The sequence below is a fragment of the Drosophila mauritiana genome, chromosome 3R, assembly GCF_004382145.1.
Source record: "Drosophila mauritiana strain mau12 chromosome 3R, ASM438214v1, whole genome shotgun sequence".
NCBI lineage: Eukaryota > Metazoa > Arthropoda > Insecta > Diptera > Drosophilidae > Drosophila > Drosophila mauritiana.
The window spans coordinates 7,368,425-7,394,664 of NC_046670.1; the positions used below are offsets into that span (position 1 = coordinate 7,368,425).

A 26,240-nucleotide genomic window follows, 5' to 3' on the forward strand; every position below is an offset into this window, starting at 1 on the left:
CTCCTGGGGGTGGGTTGAAAGATGGATTGAGGAAGGGGAGGAGGAGGGATGGTTCCAAGTGGCGCAACAAGCATGCATTTGGGCCAAGCACATTCGGCGCCACAGCAGGCGACTTCCCCAAGATACAGATACACGAGCACCATTATTTGAGTGTCTGAATATCTTGGGTATCTGGGGGCATCTCTCTCGCTCTCGCTCTCGCTGTGGCGCTCGCTCTCCACCTCGCTCTTCCGCGCCCTGGGTGCGCATGAGTCGCGACAACGGTGACGTCACTCGTGAAAAGCGTGCGCGCTCTCAGCTGATTTGTACCGCCAGCTACGCGCACATGGCGCTACGGCGGTATAGTGAAAACACAACTCGCACACATTTTCATTCGCTTGCCTTGTTTTCCGCAGTGCAGAGCAGAGGCTGAGCGAGCGGTGGACTCCTGCTTTCCGTTGGGCTAGGGCTACTTGGGTTCAGTTTACGTCGCGGATTGGCAGGATAAACATCACAGGACGCTGAACGCAGGACGCAGGACGAGATGCCGGGCTCGATGAAATTGGCCCCTGGCACTGCATTCGCTTATTGCCCCAAGGCGTTGGAGCCTTTGGCGGCGTTGCCCTGGGATATCCACTCGTAAGCAGTTGTCCTCCCACGGGTGCCCACAAACGTTGTCCTGGCAACTGGCAGTTCGTAACCAGTCCTTGCGGCGCATCTCTGGGTGAGTCAATTAGTGTCCTGGCTCTCGTTTCATTTGTCTTTGTTATTTTCATAATTAAAAAGCATTCGGCGGTATCAGCTCAGCCATTTGACCTTTTGCGGTTTGCTGCATTACCCATACGCCCCGTGGTCCAACTTTTACAGTGTCGAAGAAATGAGCAAAAAACCGTAGTTTATGCAGTGCACTTCTACTAATTATGTTTTTGTACGTAAATTACTTAATTTTAAAATGAACTTAAGCATGGTCTATCGCACTATAATTGGTATTTGAATGATTAGCATTCAAATTAAATGTTACACAGTTTATATGTTAAATCTTAAGTTTGTAGAGCAACAATGTTGGCAATTATGTTTTCTTTGGGCCCGTGCAACTTCTCTGCCCCTTCATTCCAGATATTGATTTTTAGTGCCGGCGCCGGCATATACTCGTATTTAAGCAACAAAGGTTGAGGCTTCACTGTCGCCCAGCCTTCCGCGTCCTCCGGAGTCCAGGAACTGCAGCGCTCTTTGTGCTTTTTGCCGGAGGAAGGACTTCGCCAGGAGCTGTGTTCTTTGTGCTGACAGACAGTTAAGTCCCACTAACAGGCAACGATTTATATCAGTGCAAGGAACACAACGAAACTTTGCTCCTTTCCCGGCGAAAGGTTCCTTGAACTTCAACAGAAACGCGAATCGCATGAAGGAGGGGAACTTTCGCAAAAACTTTTGCAGCTCTCATGCTAATGAGATTGATAATTTTATTGATTTAATAATTCCGACTTAGTGAATCAGTCTTTGTTATCCCATTCCCCGTTGATTATTATTCCATTTCCGCCGCCGTGTAATGACATCGATCGCTTATGCTTGGCCATTTTAATTATTTGAACACACGACGGATTTGCTTAGTCGCCAGCTGACAAAGTCCCGTCTGCTTGTAATTACCCTTGAGGAATATCATGACCAATATTCCTCCCAGTCGCCCCAACCTGCTCCCGTTACCCATGTGCTAACATGGACCCCCCGATGTCCCCAAGTTGGCGCTAAATAATGCACAGAGAGTGCAAAGTGTTCCTAGTTCGGTCTGTTTGCTCCGCTCGGAAGACGCGCCGACATGACATTGAATAATGATGTTGTGAGCCGGCGTTATTAATGCTTTCTCAGGCGTGAATGTGCAATTTTTGAATAACATGGGACCACCAGACTCAGCCAGACGAACAACTCACTTAAGACGAGCACACATTTTTGAGGAGGAAGAGGATATCGTCCTGTTAAATCAATGAAGTGTGCGAGAAATAACGCATACGCCATGTGTAAAAGGTCAGGGATTTTCCGAGAACTTTACACTCATATTTCACATTAGATTAGCATTTGTTAGCATACGATTTACTTATACACCGCAATGTGTTAACAATTAATAAATCATTTCAATTTCACTTTTCTTCATTGAAACCGCATTCAACTGAATATTTAGAACTAATTGCGCAAATTGCGAATACGCTGTGTATGAAAACGAACATTTCCGGTGCTATAAGAGATTGATATAGGCGGAACGATAACATAAAAATAGCAAATTTAATTTGGATTTTTTTCTATTTCCTGCAACATTGTATGTTTTCCTAACTAATAAATAGCAAAGACATCAATTTGCAGCGCCATAAGAAACCATAAGTAATTGTTCGGCTATCAAAATACAGAAGCCGCGAATGAAGAACAACAAGTCAATAATGAACGCAATTTCCTTTCAACTTTCAGCATAATGGCAGCAAATCAAAGAACCGCTGAGTCACAGAATTTTCGGCCTTTGTTGCATTTCCCAGGCTTTTCGCCCATGAAAATTCATATGCGTATCACTATGGCGCACGCGATTTGCGTGCTTATAAATTAAGGCAACGTCTGTCTATGTATTTTCCGATGTCCTTGAGCCGCTCTATAAATAGAGCTGACCCCCCATGAAGTCCCCCGAAGACATCCCATGTCGAGTTCCGAGTTCCCAGTTCCTAGTTCCATTTGCACGCCAGGAGACCCTCCTCAATCGCTTTTCCCCGAGTGTCGGCCAATTGATTGGCACAATTGTAGATTTGATGGTAATTTTCCCTGCTTACGCATGGACCACGCACAATGCTCGCTGATGATTTACGACTCTTTGAAATTTGCACCAAGGGTCGGTTTTGATTTGATTGCCGTGGAGAAAGCTCGGAAAGATCGGGTTTCGTTTTGGGATAAACAACCCCAACCTGCGTCATTCGAGTCCTAATTAGTTTGTTTTCCCCCACAATCGCATCTGAATTAGCGATCGCATAAATCGTAGCTTATAATCAAAAAACCCAGCATGAGCATAACTAATCGCCAAATGCTGCAATAACAGCCAATATAATTATATAAAGACTGGCAGTTAATTCTATTAATTCGTTCGGTTAAATTATTATAATTAAATTATCAACTATAAATGTCAGCCAATAAACAAGCTACATTTTTTTTATAAGTAGCACTAATAATCAATAATAATAATAATACTCCATTATTTTAATCACCTGTCAGCAAACTTTAAGCAATCAAAACTAAACATAAACATGGCAAATATCATAGATTTGAACGGCAACAAACATTTAGCTTCTAATTTCCGGCAAAAAATACAAAAGGAATACTTAACGAAATTTAATTGCTATCACAGTTGATTGCAGAATACGCTCTAATTCACATATATGTATTTTATTATTTTCTAAGTGAATATTTGATTGATGATGGGTTGATGCAAAAATAACATAATATGTTATTTATATGCATGATTTTCAATTCACATTTCTGTATCAATTAAGACTGCTGTGACACGATATGGTTGAATTTATGCAAGTTGAACTGTCGCACTTGTTTAATAAACCCAAGTGTGTCAGCCATAATAATTGCATTTGCAGTTGCATTCTGAATAAGATGAGTCGTTTGCTGGGCAAGGTCAGCGAAATATCGAATCGGTTCTCATTATCAGCACTTTTCACAACGCAAAGAAACCATTAACCCTTCTACAAAGTAGTACCAGCTGCTCAAAATGCATCCTCAGTGCAAATTTAGAGTACTAGACTAATTATAATACCACATATTTAGTATAGGCGGCAAACTGTGAGAGTCAACAAATGAGTAAGCAGATTCGATGGACGCTGCCAAGAATCGAAAATAAAGAATTTCTGCTCAATGTGAAGGTCGCTGGGGAAGATGCATTCGTGTCACGATTAAACAAATAAATATAAATAATAAATAAATAATATTCATTTCTGAGTACCTAGCTTATAGATTTAGTTTTTGAAATATTCATTTCTAACGTATATCAAATGTGTAGCAATATATATTTTTTTATGTATATTTTTTTAGATATACAGATAACTAATTATGCGCAACTCTAAAGCATTGTGCTCGCTGACATTTTGAGTACTTATCAGAATTTTTTCTCTTCGCCAGAGTGGCGTTGAATGCTCGCAAACAAAAAATCAGAAAGCAAACAAAAAAAACGAAATATAATTAAATTTGGGCATTTGTAAAGGGAATGCACGACCACTGACGTCATTGGTTTGGGGCCAGACACTCGGAAAACAAACAGAAATCAAGCGCAAATCGAACCGGTTCCGTTTGGTTAAATCGAAATTCGTATAATAAATAATTGTTAACAAAGAACTGCAATAATCAGATTCATTTCTGTTGCTCGCATGCAGTTCATGCTCTACGGATCTCTCTTTTTTGTTATTTTTACGGGTAGGATGGGGTTGTTCCAAGCGGAAAACTTTTGATTTCCATTCCGATTTAATTACTGTTTTTTTTATTTCTTTTGTACTTACCTGTTATCAGGTTATTGCGCTGTTACGTATTGGGTAGAAACGCATTTTGAGTTTGTCACAAACCATCTGCATTCTAAGGAATGATAAATGCGTAATTTGTTTACCTTAAGAGGGTTGATATCTTTTAAATCCAACTGCTGGAAAATTCCCTTACAGTTCAGCATCCCTATGAACCAAAATGCATAGGGGATGCACCCTGTAAAACCAGGAAGACAGCATTTAGCAGCTGAGAAGAAACAAACAGCGAGAGCGAGAGAGAGAACGTTAAAGAGCGAGAGAGCACTACAACAAAATTGAAATCTAGTTGTACCCCTTGTTCAAAAAATCACTGGGTATGATGGTCACTTTGGAATTAGTTTGGAATACTCAAGTCCAAGCAAGTTCTTAATTCCCAGAACGAATTTAGATTCCTAGAAAAATATTCACATTTATATAATATTGAAGAGTGAGTTTAAATAGGTATCGGTTAGTATATATGAATAAGGATGATTGACATTCATAGAAAGTTGTTGAAATTTAGATTAAGCTATGAACCAATACTTCAATCACACTCTTTTAAAAGGGTAATAATGTATATAACATGACTGTGCTATCTCATTGCAACTTACGTCATCCTTTCGCAGGGTATCTTACAGTCGAGTCAGCTCGGCAATCCCCGTACTTTCTTTAGTTTTTCTTTGGCAAAGTCATGGCCGATATTTCGAGTACCTGACGAGCATTGAACAGTCGCACATCGGCGCTCGCTCAGGAACGGAAACCAGAAATCAGAAAACGCATCCGCGAAATTTTCGAAGTGCAAGTGCAAACGGTGAATCGCCGTATATCTATTGGATACTATCGATTCCATTCCGGTTGCTCCGTAAATCCTCAATCAGATCCTCAATTCGGTGCTGTGAGTGAATCGTTGGGTGCCAAGTGCAGTCAGATGGGCTACTGTGAATGCCCATTCCCAGGCAACAATTAATTGACGGCAATTGAAGTGCAGTTGGCGATCGGGAAAGCAAAAAGCAAAGAGTTTCTCACAGGCGAGCGGAAAGTTTTGCATTCGATCTATTTATTGCCGCTCGCCAAGTCGCCAAGTGGCGGCCCATATAAATAGCAATTAACAAATTTATGCAATCGACTTCGCTCAGTTGTATGATTTCAAGCGCACATAAATATGTTTATGCGCACGTGTATGAAAACGGTGCCCCCTTAAAAATAGACCGAGTGAATGCAAACAGTTTGGTTTTCCATTTATTTCCTATTTTCCCGAGTGCCGCCCCCAACCCGCCGTCCATCGAACCGGTTTCAATTTAGCTCTTCTGGATCGCGACCAAGACACACGTTCCGTTGGCCTTGGCCAATATAATGGCTCTAGGATGACGAACTGAAGCTTTTCTGGGAATGGAGACTCAAGTGGGCGGACGCATCTGAATGCGAATGGTATTTTCTGTGCGGAAAGCACAGGGTCCTTTTGATGTCCTTGTTTCCACAGCTCATATTTAGAAGGATTCGTGGGAGTTAAGTACTTAAATGCTGAAAGCGGAATGCTCTGATATGCAACCGAGGTATTTGGCTTAATCAGCACACGGAAATGGTATAAATACCAATATCTTAAAGAAAGCTAAGATTATAAACACACCTTATTTACTATAAGCGCGAAATAAATTGACTCAGCCGTGATTAAAGATGCCAGACGATAAGGCAGTGCCATTTCAATATAAATATTATTCCCAGTGGAGATACAACGATTTCGTTTGTGTGTCAGGGCAGTTATCAGATACTATATTGTTTTAAAATTCCGAGCAGCAATATAAAAACTCTTTAAATGTACAAAAAAAAGAAGTGAAGAGTATGAATAATGAGCATTAAGATAAGATTATATTTAGTATCTATTTGCTTTTGAATTAGTAGAGAAAAGATTGAATTATTTCAAGACTCTTGAGATACATAGTATTTTTGAGTGTCGGTACTTCCCCTATAAGTGCACTCCACTCCACACTTCGGAGTGCCGTTAGAGTTGAATTGCACCTGAGCTGCAACTGCAGTTTTTTTGCACTGCGCCGATGGAAGGAAATGAGAACCATTATCTCGGGCCAACCAGTTGGATCTGGTATGGAGATACATATTGGCGCGATTATCTTGATTGCATTCGTGGAAGCGGTCTCCTTAGTGCAGTGGATCGCATAACTTGTTTTGATTTTCGCGTTTGTAACTGGTTTTTATTTTTGAGAAAGACCGCCCCCCGAATGACATTTGACCGATAGATACCCAATCTAAGCCACTACCTTGCCCATTTTTATTCGAACGTATGGTATGTGTGTAACTCAATGATTGATGCTCGCAGTAAACTCGATTGCCCGATACATATCCATTTAATTAACCAACGATTATGCGCATGTTTCTCTTGGCATAAATTAAAGAACAAACAAATAAATTAAAGCAAAAAGTTAAGTCACGTTTTTGGCTCATTTGTATCTGCTGTCCATGTGTGTGTGCGTGTTTGCTTTGTGCGAACGATAAACATATACCATATATAGTTTGAATTTAATTTTAAACTTTTTATGCCGGAGACATCGTTGCCAAGCTCGTTTGGCTTCGCATTTGTTTTGTTCGATTTTTTGTGATTTCTGATTTGGGGGTCAGAGTATTTAGTTTTGCACTATTTTTTATGTGTCTGGCGTGGAGAAAGACTCGCCCAACGTGTTTCGCGATCGAAAGTCTGTTATTCAGCCCGATCGTAAAATGTTAATGCGTAGTCTGGGTGTGGATCGCGGTGTTCAGGGATCGGTGTGATCCGGGGGACTGTTGTCTATAGCTATCAGCTGATTGCCTTCCAAACTGCCAAAGGTAGACCTTTGTGTGGACCATGCAATCCGATTCATACCGGTTCGGAAAAGCGCCCTGTCCCCAGAAACCCTCCGATCAATTTGTTTTGTCTCCGGCGCAGAGCTGCCCCCACTTGTCGATGGAATATTCCCAACATTTATGCTGGTACCGGCACCCAGCCAGCATATATCTCGTATGTGTGGATGGAGGTGCCATGACATCATTTGCATAGCCCATCTCGGGATCTCGGTTAACTTCGAACCAATTGCCCAGCATTTCTCGGTGAGTCGATTTGTTTATGCAATAATTGATTGTTGTGTTTATGTTTGGCCAATCAATTTGGATTTTGATCGTTTTCTTTTTTTTGGCGAACTTATTGCTTTTTTTGTGGTTGGGTCAAAGAACTTAATGGTCCAGCTTTACTGCAATACAATGATGTATTAATGGCAAAACTATTTAAATCAAATCAATGACAGTAATAAAATCTTGTTGATAAGATACAGTCAAGGTTTTCCCCTGACTTTGCTTCCGATTACATGACCTGCCATCACGTTCGCAGTCTAGAATTTCATGTTTTTTCCAAGGAACTCTGTGTATCATTCGAGCTTTATCTTCAAACTATACAAACGGGCTATATGGACTCCATACTTATATTATAGAGCACCAATTTTGGTATTTATGGAGGGCTGGATTAACGACCCTTGGTGCTTGAAGTGGCTTTTTATTTTGGGGGCAATGGTAATGGTAATTTCATGGAGAAAAACTGCTGACGCCATTTGTTGAGCATACGCCGCATTGCCCCACGGCCGATTGTACGAGTCGCGAATGCGAATGCGAATGGTATGGGAGCTGAGCCCGTGCTCATAATTGGTTACAACTGACACAAACCAGTCCGGATCGGATGGCCAACGGAAAGAGTGAGCGGAGCGGAGAGAGCGAGCTTTATCAGTGGGGGAGAACGCGTTCTCGATGCCAAGTCCTCTTATCAATCGGATCCCGGACCTGAGGGCTTTCCCTTACCTGCAACTTTCGGTAAAATGCTTCCGGTTTGTGGCTATAACACTAATGATGCCCTTTAACAGTGCAGTTTATTTAAAACTAAAGGTCGTATTACTCAGAGCTGTCTAGCTCAGTAAAACTTTAATCCGATTCTGCGACGTAGTTGTGGGATATAAAGATACTCCACTCCATACAAAGAAACAGCAGATCGTTTCTTCAAATTCACTTTTATTGTTATTTCTCCCGCATTCGAGTAAATCCCATCTAGAAATCTTCCCCTAATTGTTAACCCATTAAAACACTTTGTTTATAGAGGCGTTTCTCACTGGCATGTTTGTGTCGCCAAGCACTCTAATTGATGCCAACTGTTTTTGTGTATATTCATGGAAATATAATTGTTGCTTGCCCGGCAAACAAAAGAAATTGTGTCATTAAGGCTTAATCAGCAGCAAACTATAGCAAACATTTGGATCAATTTATGGTTCTCAGAAGGGAAATTCGATATGTGGTGGCTGGAGTTTTTAAACTAAAGCTGATGAACTTGGATGGGTTCACAGTACAAAATACTTCTTTCCTTCTTTAGTATTAAAATGATGTTTGAGCTCAAAACCAATCAAAATATACTATTTAAACGATCATACAATTCTCTTCTGTGTGAAATGCATACTTTGACAGAGAGAGAGAGAGAGAGAGAGAGAGAGAGAGAGAGAGAGAGAGAGAGAGAGAGAGAGAGAGAGAGAGAGAGAGAGAGAGAGAGAGACTGGGAATAAGAAAGCCTTATTTTTTTCAGTGTATAAAAACCTATTCAACTTTATTGCGGCTTAAATAGCTCAATAAAGAAGTCGGTACCCAAATTTCTTTCCGTGTGAAATGGGGAAATACAAGTGAAAGGGATAAAGTGCATTCTTTATTTGAAAAAAAAGGCAGAGTGAGAGAGCAATTGCGTGGTAGAAAGAGAGGGCAGAAGCAAGAACACTGCACTCGTTTTCAGTTGCAGCTTACAGTTGACAGCGAAACTTTGCTGGCACGCGAAAGCATTTATAACCGACAACATGCTGTGAACTTGAAGTCAAAGCGAATCCAATTGTCACGCGAGCAGCAGCAAAAGATCGCGAGCGGGAGCCCAACAGCTGATCGCTGAGTGTGGGTGAGAGTGAGAGGGAAAATCGCTCAGGATCCGCGGACGAATACGGGAAAAATCGCTGCGTCGCGTAAAATGCGTTAAATTGTATTCAAAACTGTCTAATTAGTAAGTTCAATCTCTGCTGGCTATTATTATAAAATCAATTTTCGAAACATTTCGCAAGTGTGTGTGAACTAAATCCGACTCAACAATAGTTTATGGTACCAGGCAATTTTCGGTTTTGCGTGTTAAAATAAAATCTCCAAGGAAAAACCACAAACTTTAACGGTTCAAGGATGCAACTGAAGGAAATGAACAGTGAAAACTAAAAATATACAGTTTTTATTAAGGCATATAAGTGCTATAAAAAACATCCTTGTGTATCTTTGATGCATTTAATAATCTAGAGTGCGTTTTAAGCGATTTTAATATTTATTCATATAAATGCAATATTGTGCTGCAAATTGGTTAAGAGTATTTTTCAGAAAAGAAAGCGAACAGAATACATTTCATAAATAAACCAAAAGCCAGACACCAAAATCTTCTTTGTTTGCTTATTTATAAGTAGAGTCGAAAAATCTTTAAGCGCAAATAGACTTTCAGTTAACTTCAAAGGCTAACACCTTTGCATAAGCATAATTTAGGTGTTGTTAATATTAACCCAACAAATTAATACAGTCCCAAAAATGGTGTTCGTAATTCTCGCCGCTGATTTGTTAACGCCTCTTGGTTTAATACTCGCTTTTTTCGCCTTTTTGTTTGTTTGTTTTTCAAGTAGGTGCCAAAGTTAGCCAAAAAGTGTAAGAGGATCTGTCGAGCAGCATATAAATGCAGCTTAGTCACTTAATTCAGTGAAAATTCCCCGCTGGATGGTCGGATAACAGGGCGTATGCGCGATGAGTAATGCTGTTTATTCGGTTGCTTTGAAAAGGGCCAATCCATTGCAATGGAGCCCTGTACTTTCTTTGTTTCTTTGTCAGACAGTCAGGCAGACAAAGGAAATCGCAATGAAAATGCAAATATTTGCACATTTTCCGGATCTCTTGAAAGATCATCCATCTGGCAAGTACAGTTGGCCAAGATCAAAAAGCGCAGGCCAGCACGTGTTTGCCTTTTTTTATTTTTTGGTCGGGGGAAAGTGCGATATTGTTTTGGCATTGGGTTTTTATTTTGGCTACGCACCTCGATTTAACGGCACCCAACTCGTTAGCACATGGAAGTCGGCTACTTGAGTGTACAACGTCTGAAATTGGGCATTATCTAATCGGGGCGATTGGTGGGCCGTATGCCTTGTACTCGCCTTACTCACTTGATTGGGTTTTAATTGCATTAGAACATTAGCCATGAGCTTTGATTTCTGATTAGTGTTGCCAACAAATTGATATTTATTTATGGCTCACTGCTCATTCACCTTTAGCTACCAATAAGCCTCAAGTGTGTAATAAATTGTCGTCTACTAATTGCCGAAGAATTTTGATTAATCACAGTACGATCTTCGCCAAGTCTGGCTGCATTGCTCCAAATGGTTTAAGTTAAAGTGAGTTCAAGTTGGCTTTCATTTCATATCTTGCCAGTTTATGCCAAGCACTACAGGTATGCCTTTGTTTTCATTCTTGAACCTCGAATTTAAATGTTAATCTTTGATAAAATACTTATCCTACGTGTGCCCTCGTAAAAGTTTAAAAATGGCAACAGGCGCGTATCTGTGTGCTTATGACTCTTCTTAAAACCTGAAAATAAACAAGTATCAAAATAACGATTGTATGCAAGATATTATAGTGCAAAGAAAGCGACCCCAAAAGATCGTATAATCAAAACATGTTGCACCATCACTGCCAATGCTAAGTTTTTAATTAATAATTAGCAAAATAATCGTAATCGAGTGAATCAGCCAAGAATTTCCCCTTAAAGTGAGATTTTCAGCTCTCTGAGATGGCTAAACGCAACCATTTATTTATAGGGCAAGTTAATCAAAGTTAAAAATTATACCGAGGGGGAGTTTGTTTTAGGAATTAGCAAGGCAATCCGATCACAAGGGTGGAGTATGGGGATGTAAATCAAATGAAATCGTATCGAATCCAATCAAGTATACGCCGTGTGGTCGCTCGTAAAAGCGCCAAAAAAAATAAAAATCACAAAACTCGAGCTTGGCGATTTGGACGATGTGTTTGTTTTTCACAGGTTTTGGATTTAATTATGACCTGTTTTCTGGTCCGCCTGTTGAGTTGAGTTCGATTTCCCGCCGCCGCTGCCGTCGCCGTTGCTGCGCGAACAGAACAGCTGTTTGCCGTTTTTAATAAACAATCGTCGGCGGCGTTTGGCAGCTCAGTTTGTGAGGAGCGTTCGGCGGATACACATCGCACCCATCGCTCTTGGCCAGCTCGTTCCAACGGGCCTAAACGGTTCCGACAAGCGCACTAACCAAAGCATCAAAAAGGAAAAGCACTCAACGTATTTTAACCAAATTTCCTTCAAATCAAGTTGAGCGTGCGCGTTTGTTTTCGTGATAAATATTTGACTTCCCCTCTGAAAAAAAAAACAAAAAAACGGGCTGCTAAAACATTTTCATTTTTTTATTGGCCGCGTGTGCGTTTCTGTGACAGAGCCATTGAACTTTGAAATATAGAAAAGTATTTGAAAATACATCAACAAAAACATAGCTATATCCCTAAACAAATTGCTCTTGGGAAATTTTGTTTGCCGTGCGTCGCAGAAAACATCTTGTTTCTACGCTGCAGAAATTGCTCAATTTATTCTTTTGTTTCGCCTTATCTGTTTTGCTGAGTGGTTCGTAAACAAAACTGTGGCCAGAGTTTTCACTTTCCACATATATTATAACTAAAGGTAAATAGCATCACAAAAAAAATAAATTCAAATTTTAAAAGTGATTTATATATACGTTTACTTGACTTTGTAAGCCACAACTTCAGAATGTATCTAAAAAATATTTTGGTTCGGCCTTCACAAGTTTCGACACTCGATAGATCTTGTGTATAATGTGTAATTAGATGGAACCTTGAATCCGATTTACAAAACGCACAAAAAGTGGTTCTTAGAGTGGAAAACCAAGGGAAAACCAGTTGCACTCACCCCAAATACATACAAATACATGGAGAGATCCACAAATTATTTATTTATTTCGCCAAGATGTAAATCACCAGTGCCGGATCCCCAAGCACGCTGTTGTCGAGTGTCCAACTCCAAGACCAAAATCTATTCGGAGAAATCCAGTCGGCCAGCATATCGTCATCTGCACGTGCTCATGCCACATTGAAAGTCGATTCTCGTACTTGACAACAGTCTCCGGGCGGAGTTGTGGCCCTCGCATTAGTCAGGCCTCCAACTAGCACTTTTTTTCGGGGTTTTATCTAAATGAACGCCTATATAAATATTTTGCCAGCGATAAGTCCACATGTAACTAGCCTGTGGAATCCGCTCTGGTGACCTTAATTTCGGCTCGTCCAACACGCCGAACGATGTTTGGCCAAAGTCTGATCGCAGTTATCTTCGCTCTACGAAGTGCTCAACGGTAGTCAATTGCTTATCTCGCCTGGCGGCGAATCATGTTCAATATGGTTAGCTTCGAGTGGAAATGTGTTTTCATGATCGATTTTCTCGCCTAACTGCGCCCAACGTGCTAAGTGAATCCATTTATTTGCCTAATACGATTATTTAAAAACAATTAGAGGGAAAAGCAAACGGGATTTGATGACAGAACGTGGCTAGACAATAATAAAATTAGAGCCCTAAAATCTCGTCAGCCGGAGGTTGATAAAAAACGGGGGTTACTTAAGCAAGATTGTTGCTCATATTACGAAATTATCTCCCAACTTTGTTACAAAAAAGTAATTTGTAGCATCATTGTGAACTTTGCTAAGTATATTTATATTGGTTGTGAACAAAAATCTACTAAAATACTGAGAAATTTTAACAATGAAATTGTTTATTTAATTTATTTGTTTTCTGTTTACTATGATATATGGTCCAGCAAGATAATCTTATCCAAATGTATTCCTAGAAACGTTCATTGACCCAAATTAACGATCCAAACACGCTTTTTCATTTCAGACCAAGCCAAAGGAACAAATGTGACAACTAACAATAAATTGTGATACATCACATGTGAACTCCGCTGGAAATTGGGCTTGCCTCCTCCTTTCCCAAACAAGTCAGCGTTCATAGAACCAAGTCACAACCATCCATAGTACAAACACCACAGAAACTCAGCTCACTTAGCTCCAATTACACTCATACAACATGGACTTCGATCAGATCCTGGCCAAATGTGGCGACTTCAATCGCTACCAGTTCATGATACTCGCCCTCTTCGGGTTCATTAATATCATCGTATCGATGGTGAGTTCTTGATATCCATCCTATTGCCTCAAATATTTACTGAATTTCCTGGAATTTCAGCATTACTTTACGCAGACTGTCATTAGTTTTGTGCCAGATCACTGGTGCTATCATGACAAGCTTGTGAATATGACATATAAGGAGATCGGCGAGATCTATGCTAAGTTCGAGAATCCATCGTGCACCCGACTGGATGACATCAATGGCAGCGATGTCACCGTTAGCAGCAAAGCCTGCGAAAAATGGATATACAACTATGATTTCGGCTACAGAAGCATGAACACAGAGGTATGTCTGGTTTACGGAACAATAAAGCTGGATATAAAATCTAACGATCATATCGTATTTAGCTAAACTGGGTCTGCGATTCGGCGTACAAGGCACGTATTGGCCAGTCTCTGTTCTTTATTGGCTCCGTGGTGGGCACACTTTTCTACGGCCTGCTTTCCGATAAGATTGGCCGCGTTCCCGCACTCATCTTGTCCAACTTCTGCGGCTTTGCCGGGGACTTCTCCACCATTTTCACTAAGAGCGTGGCCACTTTCACCCTCTGCCGTTTTATTTCCGGCCTGGCAGCGGACACAAACTTCTACCTGATGTACATTATAGGTAAGCAGAAAAAACACATATGAAAAGGTAAAATTAGAATGTATTCAAATAATAATATTTGTAATAATTATTTGTACAGCATGCTAAAAAATTGTATATCGTGGCATGCATTCCTTGAGATTTTTAAGTATTGCCACTATGATGACTTACCTTCCGAATCATTTACTTTCTTCCTAATAGTGCTCGAATATATTCGACCCAGCATGAGAACCCTGGGTCTCAACATGGCCGTGGGTCTGTTCTACTGCTTGGGCCTGGTTTTCACTCCTTGGCTGGCAGTTCTGGTGGGTCACTGGCAGATCTACCTGGCCTGCACGTCGCTGCCCATTCTGCTGGTGGTGCTGTACTACTTTGTGGTGCAGGAGAGTGCCCAGTGGCTGGTCACTAGGAATGACATCGACGGGGCCATCGTGAGGCTGAAGCGGGTGGCCAAGTTCAATGGCTGCCGGGTGAGCCAGGCGGACTTCGACGAGTTCCGGCGCCACTGCCAAATGACGCACGAAATGCTGGGCGGCGATGACAAGAAGCAGGCCACTCTGCTGGATATGTTCAGAACGCCACGCATGCGCAAGAACACGCTCATTCTGTTCTTCAAGAGGTGAGTTGTAGTTAGTACTTCTTGTCAAAGATGCTAATTATTTATATTACTCTGCTATTTCTCTCATCCACAGCATGGTGATCACTCTGTGCTACGATGCCGTCTCCCGCAACGTGGAGGGCATGGGCATTTCCCCCTTCATCATGTTCTCGTTGAGTGCCTTGGCAGTGCTGCCCTCGAGTATTCTGCTGGTCCTGCTGCAGGATCGCATTGGTCGCAAAGGCATGGCCTCGGGATCCTTGCTGGTGGGCGGACTCTTCACCGCCGCCGCCGGCATTGCGATTGCGTATCAGCAGCACAACCACAATGCCATTCTGCTGGCCTGCCTGACCATCGCCGCCCGTTTCGGAGTGGCCATCTCATATGAGAGCGGATCTCAGTACGCCACCGAGCTGATCCCCACCTGCGTGAGGGGTCAGGGCGTGGCGGCAGTCCACGTGGCCGGATTTGCGGCCTCCTTCCTGGCGCCCTACATCCTCTGGCTGGGCACCTTCTTCAAGGCGGCGCCCTCGATAATCCTGGGTGTCCTCTTCTTCGCAGGCTCCTTTGTCTGCCTGCTGCTGCCAGAGACGCTAAACAGGTTAGTAATTACGCAGATTTTATTATTAATTATTAATTATTATTGTATTAAAATTGATAAATGATTAATGAAACCATAATTTTGCTTTTCAACATTTATCATTCATCAAGATTCCATAAATCTTCACCTAATCGATGTATGGCATTCATTTTTAATACAAAGAAATATACGATTAAGGCCTTAAGTAAAGTGTGATAGTAACAAAGATAATTGCCCTTTGGTAATCAGTTTTTGAAGGTGCGTTATGCCAACGGTATAATTTGAATCGGAATTGTTTAAATAATTATTAAGTTATATTAATTGGTTGATGATGTGCGTATCTAACAAATTCTTCTTGTTTTCTTGCAGGAGCCTGCCCACGACCATCGAGGAGGGCGAGGTGTTCGGAAAGGGCGAGCGAATGTTCGACTTCCCGTGCCTGCACAACAAGCACGACGACGAGGAATCCGATTCCGAGCTGGAGAAGTACAAGCGGAAGCACTCCCTGATCGACGCCAAGCAGATGCAAGTGGAGTCCTGCTCGAATGGGAAGCGCAAGCAGTCCTTGATCGACGCCGATCACGAGGAACAGGCCCTGAAGGACGCCAATCACTGAGGGGCGCCACCCCGTCCTAGTAGTTCGTAGTTTAGCTAACCAATTTCGCCTAGATCCTAAGAGCCCAGGTCGTAGGGATCCTGGCTGGGAACCAGACTAACTCGATTCGACGGCCAGTTGGTTGCCTGCAACATATGTGCTCAGTATGCAGAAGCCTTTTCTTATATACTTATGTATAGAGTGTACCCTTATAATTTTATATATACGTATATATACCTACTCTAGTTTGTAGTCACCTTATTAGGGCTTAGATGTACATTTTACTCGGTCGAAAATTGCTGTTTTTTCCAAAATGCTGATTGTGTATAAAAATGGAATCGTATAGTTAACACTTAAGCGGCACAAAATCACTTAACTACAACCAATTGAATACTTATCGTAAGCGTTTTTCATACCTTCATGTACATAAGTGCGATACTGCTTAGGCCAGTAACTGAATGTTCTATTTTGGAGTTTGATCTTTAAGCAAATGAGAGCCATTAAGCAAACTGATAATAATTATTTAAAGTTAGAGAACCACTTATAAAATATACAAATGAAAATCAATTTATGCCGACTTTTTAAGCTTTTTTCTGGCGTCTTTAATTTTGGAAATATACTCATGTTTGTTTCAATTATTCATTTATATTACGACATCTTGCGCTTAATGGGAGAATCGATAATGGGACTAAAATATTTAAGCTTTTGAGGCACTATATTGGCAATTTAACAACAAATTTATTATGAAATATTTAAAGTTTTTCCTTGATATTGTCGACATAACATCTGGATTTGATAAGCGATTAAAAAAAAGTGTATATATTTATATATTTTAATGTTTGACAGGGCTGAATTGTGATAATGTGAGATGCGAGTAAGAAATCAAGCAATTCAGTTCATTATTTATTTATATATTTATTGTGAAAAAAGGAGTGCTTCATTTATTTATACCAGTTCTGTTTTGGATATATGTATAGGGTTAGATAAGTGTATTCTATTCAACGGTTTTGGTTTAATTACTATGCATCCTTCACATGAGTAATAACTATCAGACCATTCGGTTACGGGGGTCAGCATTTCGCTGACCCCATCTTCAGGTTAAGTGGCTAGCAGGTTGATCAGGTGCATCGTTCTCTAGGGTTCAGACTTTCGGTCCTCATGCTCGGTCAGACTTTCGCGGCGTTTGTGTAAGCATGGGAAGTACAGGCAGCTCTCGTTCATTGCAAAGCGCTCACCATCGGCCAGGGTTTCTGGTAGTTTTCTAAAGTTGATAAAAACAAACATTTATCAGATACTTTAAGCCATCTTTTAAGCACATTGTATACTTACTGGTGAAGAGTTTCGGGAAGGGTCAGGCAGAGTAGAGCACCCAGGAACATTAGAACGCTTATGAAGATCGAGGGCAGGGGCTTGTAGTACTGGGCCAGGTAGATCACATAGAAGGCCAGTGAGCTGGATGCCAATCCAATGACATGGATGTTGGACACCGCCTGTCCACGCACACTGGTTGGAATGATTTCCGCCGCATACTGGATCTCCGCATCGTAGGAAACGGTGGATCCAAAGCGACCCAGACCCACCATTAGGGCTAGCAGGATAGCATTCTCTTTGGGATCCAGTACCGCGATCAGGAATCCTGTGGCCGCGGTTATGATGGCTCCCACCAGCAGTGCTCCACATGCCATGCCCTTCCGCCCAATCTTGTTCTGCAGCAGTAAGATGGTGAATCCAGCTGGGAGGTAAACACTAGAGGTGAGTGAGAAGAGCTTGAAGGGCGAGGAGCCCAGCCCTTCCATGTTCCTGTTGATTACGTCGTAGGATAGCGTGATGATGACCCTAAAAAGATGACGTCTTGAATTTGTATCTCATAAAAGCAAAACAGTAGACCTACGATTTAACCAGCAATGTGGTGGTGAAGCGACGCAATCTGGGAGTCTTGAACATTCCTAGGAAAGTATCCATTTGCTTGTTCAACTTGCTCTCCTCGTTCATTTTCTCGCGATAATGCTTTACGAACTCATCAAACACAGAGTCCTCAACTTGGCGGCCATTAAACTTGGCCACTTTCTTCAGACAGGCCACTGCCTTATCGTACTTCTTCTTGGTCAGCAGCCACTGAGCACTTTCGCAGATCAGGAGGGGATAAATGAGGACTCCAAGGGCTGGAAGTGATGCCAACCAGAGGTAGCGACGCCAGTTACCAATCCACATGGCGATCCAGGGCGAGGTCATCAGTCCAAAGCAGTAGAATACAGCCAGGATGATGTTCAGACCAAAGGTGCGACGCTTGGGACTCAGGTACTCGAAGACTTTTGGAAAATAAATCGGTTAGTTTGGAAACATTAGCGACAGAATATCATAAATTACCCAAGATGTACATAAGGTAGTACATGGTGTCCGTGGACAGTCCTGACACAAATCTCGAGAAGGCGAACCAGGGTAGCGTGTGCACAAACGAGGTAATAAAGTCACCAGTTGCACCGGATAGAGTCGCCATCAGCATGGCCGGCAATCTTCCAATGTGGTCAGAAAGAAAACCGAAGGAAATGGTGCCCACCACCGAGCCCAGGAAGAAGAAGGATTGACCCACCGCCGGCTGATGGGATTTGTCGCAGACCCACTTCAGTTCAGTGGTTAGACTCTCGTAGCCGTTCTCCCGCTCGAAGATCCAATCTTGACAGGACTCTTCGGAGGCCACTCCAGTTCCATTGATCACCTCGGAGAGAAGGGTGCAGGAGGAGTGCGAAACGTTGGAGTAAATGGAGCGCAGCTCCGCGGCACCCAAGCCCATTAGGTCATCGTGGGAACACCTAGAGATTAGGAGTAAATTAATTCAATTATTAAATATCCGAATACAAATTATTTGAAAATTGAGTTTTAGGTGAAAATACTTTTAAATTAATTATTGAAAGCTGATCAACCAATTAAAATGTAATCAGAATCGGAAACTATCATTGTTCTTACTATAGAATTTAGGATATTTGTAAATTAACTCTTTAATACAATAACTTACCAATGCTCGGGTGTAAAAGTAATAAGGGTCTGCGAGAAATAGTGCAACGAGCTGAGAATGTTCGTGTAGCCGTAGAGAATTAGAATGACAAACTGAAATCTTCCGAAGTTTCCGCACTTCTCAAGAACGCGGTCGAAATCCATTGTGATCTCGAAGAAATCGTACTTGCACTAAACGTACTAATAGTATCTAACTGACTTTATTTTGTTTATGTGGACAGCGCGTTGAATCTTCACAGCAACGAGTCAACTACATTCTGCTGTACGCGCAGTATTTTGACGCCTACTAGGATCGGCAGCTGCCTTATATAGTATAAAGATATAGGCGTTGTCGCTGATTAGGATGGGTAATTAGTAACACCGAGATTGGGCTAGGCAATCTCTCGCTTTTTGGGGTGTGTGCCGATGATAAGATGCAGATGCTGAGGCCAGAGCAAACAGTCTACGGAACAGGTGAACGAACAACCCTATACAGAAGTTATTTGTTTACCTAGCATAAAATTGATGTTTATAATGATTAAATGTGGATCAACATAAACTGTATCAACATGCTGTTTAGTCAATCTTAGCGATACATGACCTTGATTTCTGGATTCCATGTAAATAAGGCTTTTGTGAAATGCGTTTTCCTACGCTTATCAGGCATTTAACTTGGTCAAGTGACGGACTTTCTCGAAAAATTCGGCTTCTTTCTGTTTGTTGACTTTGTCTTAGATTTATGACGGATTAACCGCTGCCGAGCTGTAAGTCACGCCTGAAATGGAGCCTTTTTTAATGGGGGGATTTGCCGGATATACGGATTCGTTGTTTGTGGCTGGACACTTTAATGGCTTCTCGTTTAGAGATATAGATTATATATAGTATAGATTACAGGTCTACTTCTCGCAGGCGCCAAACAAAGCCTCTCCAGAATGCCATTAAACTTCGCTTATCTCGCCGGCTAGTAAAGTTCCGGAACCATCGGCGTGATCTATATAAATCATGTCGTAGACAAAAGCTAATTAAGTTTAAACGAACCGCATGGGAGAGTAACTGGGCACTACGCAACTTAATAAATGTCTGAGCCTAGGATTAAAATATCTGAGTTCTATAGATGCGGTCAGTATATGATGAAATCAGATACTTTTTGTATTGTCATAGGCAATAAAGCTTGGGATTATAGTCTTAGTAACCACCCATACAACTTAAGATACTAGTAAACATGTTGTTACTCTGTGTTCTTTGGCATTAGCATTTATTATATTCTTAATACATTTACTATAACTACTTTGTAATTTCGTTGGCTGACTCCAACTGAGATTCGGATTTATTCGGCTGCCGTTTGCGTGAAAAGCAAGGGAAAAAGTACCATTTCTCGCCCTTGGCGAATATCTCGCCCTCCTCTAGAGTTTGTGGGAGTTGCCTGCAGGATAAAATAATTATTATATATAGCTATATGGATTAATTAATCGAAAACCCACTTGTGCAAAGTTTCTGGAAGAGTTAGGCACAAACAAGCGCCAATAATGAGGAGGAAGCTGATCAAGAGTGAGGGCAATGGCTTGTAGAAAGTTCCCAAGTAGATGATGTAGGAGCTAAAGAACGCGAAGGCATTGCCCACCACATGGATATTGGCCACTCCTCGTCCTCGAACACTAGTGGGAATAATCTCTGCCGCGTACTGGGCCTCCGCATCGTAGGCAACAACCGCTCCGAATCTTGCCAAGCACACCATGAATCCCAGGAGTACGGAGTAGTTCGCTGGATCTAGGGTGCCCACTAGGTAACCGGTGGTCGCCGTGATGAAGGCACCAACAAGAAGCGAGGCGCAGGCCATACCCTTTCGCCCGATTTTGTTTTGGAACAGGATAATGGTTAGACCACCAGGAAGGACGACGAATCCTGAGTAGGAGAAAAGCTTGAAAGGCGATATGCCCACGCCTTCAACATTGCGACTCAGGATGTCGAACGCAATTGTAATGATCATTCTGAAAAAATATAACTGAAGCTCTAACATGTTCAAAATATCTCAGTATTATTGTAACTCACGATTTGATCAATAAAATAATTGTGAACTTTCTCAGTCTTGGAGTCCTCAACATACCCATGAAGGTATCTGAGGATTTATTTTGGGCACTGTTCAACTTCTCTCGATAATGCTTGATGAACTCATCGAAAACAGAGTCATCTACTTGGCGTCCATTGAATTTGGCAACACTTTTGAGGTTGTTAACTGCCTTGTCGAATTTTCCTTTTGTTAGTAGCCACTCGACGCTTTCGTGAAGGAACAACGGGAAAATTAGCATTCCGAGAGCTGGAAGGGATGCCGCCCATAGGTAACTGCGCCAGTCGCCCAGCCAAATTGCTATCCAAGGCGAGATCATAAGGCCAACTGAGTAGAAAACACCCAAGATGATATTCAGACCAAAGGTGCGGTGTTGTGGGCTCAAGTACTCGAACACTGCAATAATATGGGTTTGAATACAGTGTATAAAACTTAAATATTTAATATAAACATACCCAAAATGTACATCAGGACATACTGTGTATCCATAGAGAGACCAGATATAAAACGGGTGAACGAGAACATAGGCAGACTGCCCACGAAGGAGGTAAAGAAATCTCCAGAGGCTCCTGTCAAGGTCGACAGAACGCAGGCAGGGAGACGTCCTATGCGATCGGCCAAGTATCCGAAGAATATACTTCCCAGGGCGGATCCAATGAAGAAGAAGGACTGACCCACAGCCAGTTTGTAGGCATCGTCGCAGACCCACTCGAGCTGTGTTCAATATTTCGGACGAGAGTGTTGATTATAAAATGGGTTTTCTACTTTTGGGCTGAAACATACCTCTGTGGTGACACTCTCGTAGTTGCTTTCCTTATCGAAGTCCCAGGAGGTGCATTTGTAATCCCGAAAAGAGGTCCTATCGACATCATACTGAATGACACTGCAGGACAGCCGTTCAGTGAAATTCTGTGAATATTCTTCCACTGGCGCAGAACATCTAAAATATAAAGATTGGAAATATTTAAGGTGAGCATATTTCGTTTGTTGTGAAATTAGATGTGGTCTTGATTTGGCATGTATTTATTTTTTTAGCTTAATATTTGATTGGATTAACTGATTCGAGAAATTACATTTGAAATATCTATTACTACAATTTAAGATATACGAAATAAATTTAAAATATAATTTAAATATATACTTTTTTAATGAAATTCCGATAAATGTCATATAGATGAAAATGGTCTTTTGAAATGCTCACCTGTGCGAGGGCGTGAAGCTGATCAGAGTCTGCGAAAAGTAGTGCAGCGAGGACACTATATTAGTGTATCCATAGAGTCCAAGGAGTAGGATTTGGTAGGGGCCGAAGTTTCCGCACTTCTCCAGGACACGCTGAAGATCCATTTCGGCACAAGAAACCGCCGTGATCGCAGACCACCGACTGATGCCAGCGAAGGGTGCGAGCAGCTGGTATATACACCATTCCGGCACCTGGACATGTGGCTAATACTCTGCAAACACATAATATCTGCTGCTAGTTTATCTTACACCGAGGCATGAGGAAGAAACAGAGCTTGCGAACCATTTCCGACGTCTGGCGTCTGTTTGGCGTGTGGAGAGATTCTTTCTAGACCCATGGGCCGAGTATTAATGTGACGCCCGCACAACATAAGTTTGGGCTTACTTTTATCTCCATGGGTGTTTTGGGGTCCAGTAAAATAGAGCTGTCTGGCAAATAGAAACAGGCTAATCTGCGCAAACAAAGTCTCGTTGGTATCATAAAAATGTTCTGTTGAAAAGCCTACGGATAATTTGGAAACATCAATTTAAATATGCAAAAGATCCGACTTATTACATTCTGACTACTCTCACCTGTCCATATTCATAAACTAACTGCTGAACTTGAGCGGGCTTAAGACAACAGAGTAACATTAGACAGGGTGCTAGACACTCATAATAAATATTTTGTACTGAGTATTTAAGCTAAAACGTGTGGTGTGTGTGACTTGTTTTTATAGCAACGCTATGAAGTCGTAAAATTTAAGTAAATCCACCAATCACTTTCTATACAACGTGATTTACTTGGAATTTTATGGCATTTTGTTGTAATATTTCCGGAACTACGAAAAGTCTGACAGAAGCTAATTAAGTGTAGACAGGGCCAGATAAAAATGCATTATGAGAAATAAATGTCTGGGCCTGGGATAACAAAGACCTCAGTTCTAGAAATGAAACCAGAATATGGTGAAATTGGTAGCGTTTATGAGTGTCCGAAACCATATAACTAGTAATTCGTGTCCAAACAGAACTTGTCTAGAATTGCCCATATAACTAAGAGCCCAGTAAACATGTTTTGATGTGATTTGTAATATGTATTTGTATTTTGAATAAAAACTTATAACTAATTTGTAATTCCGCCGAACGACTCCAATTGAGATGCAGACTTCTGAGTTTTCTGTCGGCGTGAAAAGCAGGGAAAGTAGTACCATTTCTCGCCTTTCGCAAACATTTCGCCCTCCTCGAGATTCTGCGGAAGATTTCTGCCAAAAAAATAATATAAATATTAGAATATTTTGATGTATTCGGAATGTAGAAGACTTACTTGTGCAAAGTCTCGGGTAGAGCCAGGCACAAACAAGCGCCGATTAGCAGAATGAAACTGATCATAAGAGATGGCAGTGGCTTGTAGAAAGTTCCCAAGTAGATGATGTAGGAGCTGAAGAACGCGAAGGCATTGCCCACCACATGGATGTTGGCCACTCCTCGTCCTTTCACACTGGTTGGAATAATTTCAGCTGCATACTGGGCCTCAGCATCGTAGGCCACCACTGCGCCATATCTTCCCAGACTGACCATGAATCCCAAAAGAACAGAGTAGTCTTTTGGATCCAAGGTGGCCACCAAGTAGCCAGTAGCCGCCGTGATTATGGCACCCACGAACAGGGAGGCGCATGCCATGCCCTTTCGCCCGATTTTGTTCTGGAATAGGATAATGGTGAGGCCGGCAGGCAGGTAACAAAATCCAGAGTAGGAGAAGAGCTTAAATGGCGATATGCCCACGCCTTCAACATTGCGACTCAGAATGTCGAATGCAATTGTAATTATCATTCTGAAATAAGATAAAAGATAGTTTAACATGTTGATTATATCTCATTTTAACTCACGATTTGATCAATAGAATAATGGTGAACTTTCTCAGTCTTGGAGTCCTCAACATACCCATAAAGGTATCCGAAGTTTTATTCTGTGAGTTGTTTAGCTTTTCGCGGTAATGCTTAATGAACTCATCGAAAACAGAGTCATCAACTTGGCGTCCATTAAACTTGGCGACACCTCGAAGACTTTTTTCTGCCTTTTCGAATTTTCCCTTTGTCAGCAGCCACTCGGCGCTCTCGTGGAGAAACACTGGGAATAGTAGCATTCCCAGAGCTGGAAGTGATGCAGCCCAGAGGTAATGCCGCCAGTTAGTCACCCAAATAGCTATCCACGGAGATATCATTAGCCCAACGCAATAGAAGACGCCCAGGATGATGTTTAGGCCGAAGGTGCGGTGTTGTGGACTCAAGTACTCGAAAACTGTAAGAAGGGTAGAGTTTTTCTGAACCACTGATGAAAATTGTTTGAGTGTACATACCCAAAATGTACATCAGGACATACTGGGTGTCCATAGACAGACCGGATATAAACCGGGTGAACGAGAACCAGGGCAAACTTTCCACGAAGGAGGTAAAGAAATCTCCAGAGGCTCCTGTCAAGGTCGACAGAACGCAGGCAGGGAGACGTCCTATGCGATCGGCCAAGTATCCGAAGAATATACTTCCCAGGGCGGATCCAATGAAGAAGAAGGACTGACCCACCGCCAGTTTGTAGGCATCGTCGCAGACCCATTTGTGCTGTGTTCAATATTTCGGACGGGTGTGTTTGTTTAGAAAATCAGTTTTATACTTTTGGGCTGAAACATACCTCTGTGGTGACACTCTCGTAGTTGCTTTCTCTTTCAAAATCCCAGGAGGTACACTTGAATTCTACATCGAACTGTACGATACTGCAGGACAGCAGGGAAGTGGAATTTGGTTGATAGTCTTTTGGCTGAGAACATCTAAAACGGAAGGAATTCTGAATTATACATTTCTTGAATGAATCCTTTTTTAAATAAAAGTGGCATGACCTTTTCAAATTGAAGATTTTAAAAGTATATACAAATATCCCTCTCACCTGTGCGATGGCGTGAAACTAATGATGGTCTGCGAAAAGTAGTGCAGCGAAGACACAATGTTTGTGTATCCAAAAAGTCCTAGCAGAAGGATTTGATAGGGGCCAAAGTTGCCGCATTTCTCCAGGACACTCTGGAGATCCATTTCGGCACACGGAACCGCTGCAATCGCGAATCATCAACTGATGTCGACAAAGTAGAACAGTAGGTGGTATATAGCCGATTCTGGGTGCAGGCTATAATGCGCTAATACAGTGCAAACAAGGGGAATCTGTTGCTATTAGTTTATCTCCCTTGGGGCATTAGGAAAAGAAAGAAAGCGTTTGAACAACTTCCGACGACTGACTTCTGTTTGGATGCGGAGAGTATCGTTTGAGACTCATCTGAATCGTAGGGTGAAGGGTATACTAGATTCATGGAAAATAAGGGTATATATACTTCTGATCCGGATCACTAGCCGAGTCCATCTGATTATGACCTTCTTTACGTCTGCCCGTATGATCTTGGGAACAGCAAAACCTAGAAAGTTGACATCATGCATCCAGATCCTAGTGACGCCAAGTTTGTTCCAAGTGTTTGCCACGCCTGCAATCCGCAAAGAAGAGTCACGAAAACAAATTTGTCCTTCGCTTCACTAGCTGAGTATCTGTTAGTCGAGAAAATCGAACTTATCGTTCTCTCTTTTTACTAATGCGACGCCCGCAAGAGCATAACAAAGCAGTCTTTTATCTTTATGATAGGTTTACAATTCAAATAGATTTAATTCTTGCAAATAGAAAGAGTTAAGACCGGTTAAACAATGTCGCGTCGCTATTACACAAATTCACAGTTTAGAAAACGCCGCTTGTATTGTCTATACCTTTTATTAATTAAATG

At 41.7% G+C, this 26,240-nt stretch overlaps 4 protein-coding genes across 7 annotated transcripts; 1 reads left to right on the forward strand and 3 right to left on the reverse strand.

Moving 5' to 3' along the window:
* The first annotated feature begins 337 nt into the window (after positions 1–337).
* Positions 338–16,722, forward strand: LOC117142724 (organic cation transporter protein). 4 transcript variants are annotated; one of them, XM_033306892.1, is made up of 7 exons: positions 338–703; positions 13,507–13,794; positions 13,855–14,082; positions 14,145–14,403; positions 14,584–15,001; positions 15,075–15,581; positions 15,930–16,722. In XM_033306892.1, exons 2-7 carry the CDS (start codon positions 13,696–13,698, stop codon positions 16,174–16,176), a joined length of 1,758 nt encoding a protein of 585 aa, XP_033162783.1. In that variant the 5' UTR covers positions 338–703; positions 13,507–13,695; the 3' UTR covers positions 16,177–16,722. The 4 variants fall into 4 exon arrangements, with proteins under 4 accessions (XP_033162783.1, XP_033162782.1, XP_033162781.1 ...); XM_033306891.1 differs by lacking the exon at positions 338–703 and adding an exon at positions 5,235–5,397; XM_033306890.1 differs by lacking the exon at positions 338–703 and adding an exon at positions 9,401–9,564.
* Positions 16,723–17,045: 323 nt separating this feature from the next.
* LOC117145638 (organic cation transporter-like protein) lies at positions 17,046–19,311 on the reverse strand. Its single transcript, XM_033311358.1, has 5 exons — positions 19,169–19,311; positions 18,523–18,965; positions 18,047–18,464; positions 17,485–17,991; positions 17,046–17,416 (listed from the first exon to the last, which is right to left on the reverse strand). Exons 1-5 carry the CDS (start codon positions 19,309–19,311, stop codon positions 17,290–17,292), a joined length of 1,638 nt encoding a protein of 545 aa, XP_033167249.1. The 3' UTR covers positions 17,046–17,289.
* Positions 19,312–20,384: 1,073 nt separating this feature from the next.
* On the reverse strand, positions 20,385–22,555 carry LOC117143426 (organic cation transporter protein). The gene is made up of 6 exons (XM_033308132.1): positions 22,413–22,555; positions 21,995–22,151; positions 21,667–21,925; positions 21,196–21,607; positions 20,628–21,134; positions 20,385–20,569 (listed from the first exon to the last, which is right to left on the reverse strand). Exons 1-6 carry the CDS (start codon positions 22,553–22,555, stop codon positions 20,431–20,433), a joined length of 1,617 nt encoding a protein of 538 aa, XP_033164023.1. The 3' UTR covers positions 20,385–20,430.
* Positions 22,556–23,519: 964 nt separating this feature from the next.
* Positions 23,520–25,545, reverse strand: LOC117143485 (organic cation transporter protein-like). The gene is made up of 6 exons (XM_033308198.1): positions 25,367–25,545; positions 25,115–25,250; positions 24,786–25,044; positions 24,316–24,727; positions 23,754–24,260; positions 23,520–23,691 (listed from the first exon to the last, which is right to left on the reverse strand). Exons 1-6 carry the CDS (start codon positions 25,507–25,509, stop codon positions 23,553–23,555), a joined length of 1,596 nt encoding a protein of 531 aa, XP_033164089.1. The 5' UTR covers positions 25,510–25,545; the 3' UTR covers positions 23,520–23,552.
* Between the last annotated feature and the right edge of the window lie 695 nt (positions 25,546–26,240).

Bases quoted from the DNA above. Each gene is read 5' to 3' on its own strand.
- LOC117142724 (XM_033306892.1), top strand. From the start codon at position 13,696: ATGGACTTCGATCAGATCCTGGCCAAATGTGGCGACTTCAATCGCTAC. The intron at 13,795-13,854 runs GTGAGTTCTTGA...CTGGAATTTCAG, and splicing joins TTAATATCATCGTATCGATG to CATTACTTTACGCAGACTGT. The intron at 14,083-14,144 runs GTATGTCTGGTT...TATCGTATTTAG, and splicing joins ACAGAAGCATGAACACAGAG to CTAAACTGGGTCTGCGATTC.
- LOC117145638 (XM_033311358.1), bottom strand. From the start codon at position 19,311: ATGGATTTCGACCGCGTTCTTGAGAAGTGCGGAAACTTCGGAAGATTT. The intron at 18,465-18,522 runs GTAATTTATGAT...ATTTTCCAAAAG, and splicing joins CTACCTTATGTACATCTTGG to TCTTCGAGTACCTGAGTCCC. The intron at 17,992-18,046 runs GTAGGTCTACTG...TCATCTTTTTAG, and splicing joins ACCACATTGCTGGTTAAATC to GGTCATCATCACGCTATCCT.
- LOC117143426 (XM_033308132.1), bottom strand. From the start codon at position 22,555: ATGGATCTTCAGCGTGTCCTGGAGAAGTGCGGAAACTTCGGCCCCTAC. The intron at 21,608-21,666 runs GTATGTTTATAT...ATATTATTGCAG, and splicing joins TGTCCTGATGTACATTTTGG to TGTTCGAGTACTTGAGCCCA. The intron at 20,570-20,627 runs GTGGGTTTTCGA...TTTATCCTGCAG, and splicing joins CTTCCAGAAACTTTGCACAA to GCAACTCCCACAAACTCTAG.
- LOC117143485 (XM_033308198.1), bottom strand. From the start codon at position 25,509: ATGGATCTCCAGAGTGTCCTGGAGAAATGCGGCAACTTTGGCCCCTAT. The intron at 25,251-25,366 runs GTGAGAGGGATA...CTTCCGTTTTAG, and splicing joins AGTTTCACGCCATCGCACAG to ATGTTCTCAGCCAAAAGACT. The intron at 24,261-24,315 runs GTGAGTTAAAAT...ATCTTATTTCAG, and splicing joins ATTATTCTATTGATCAAATC to AATGATAATTACAATTGCAT.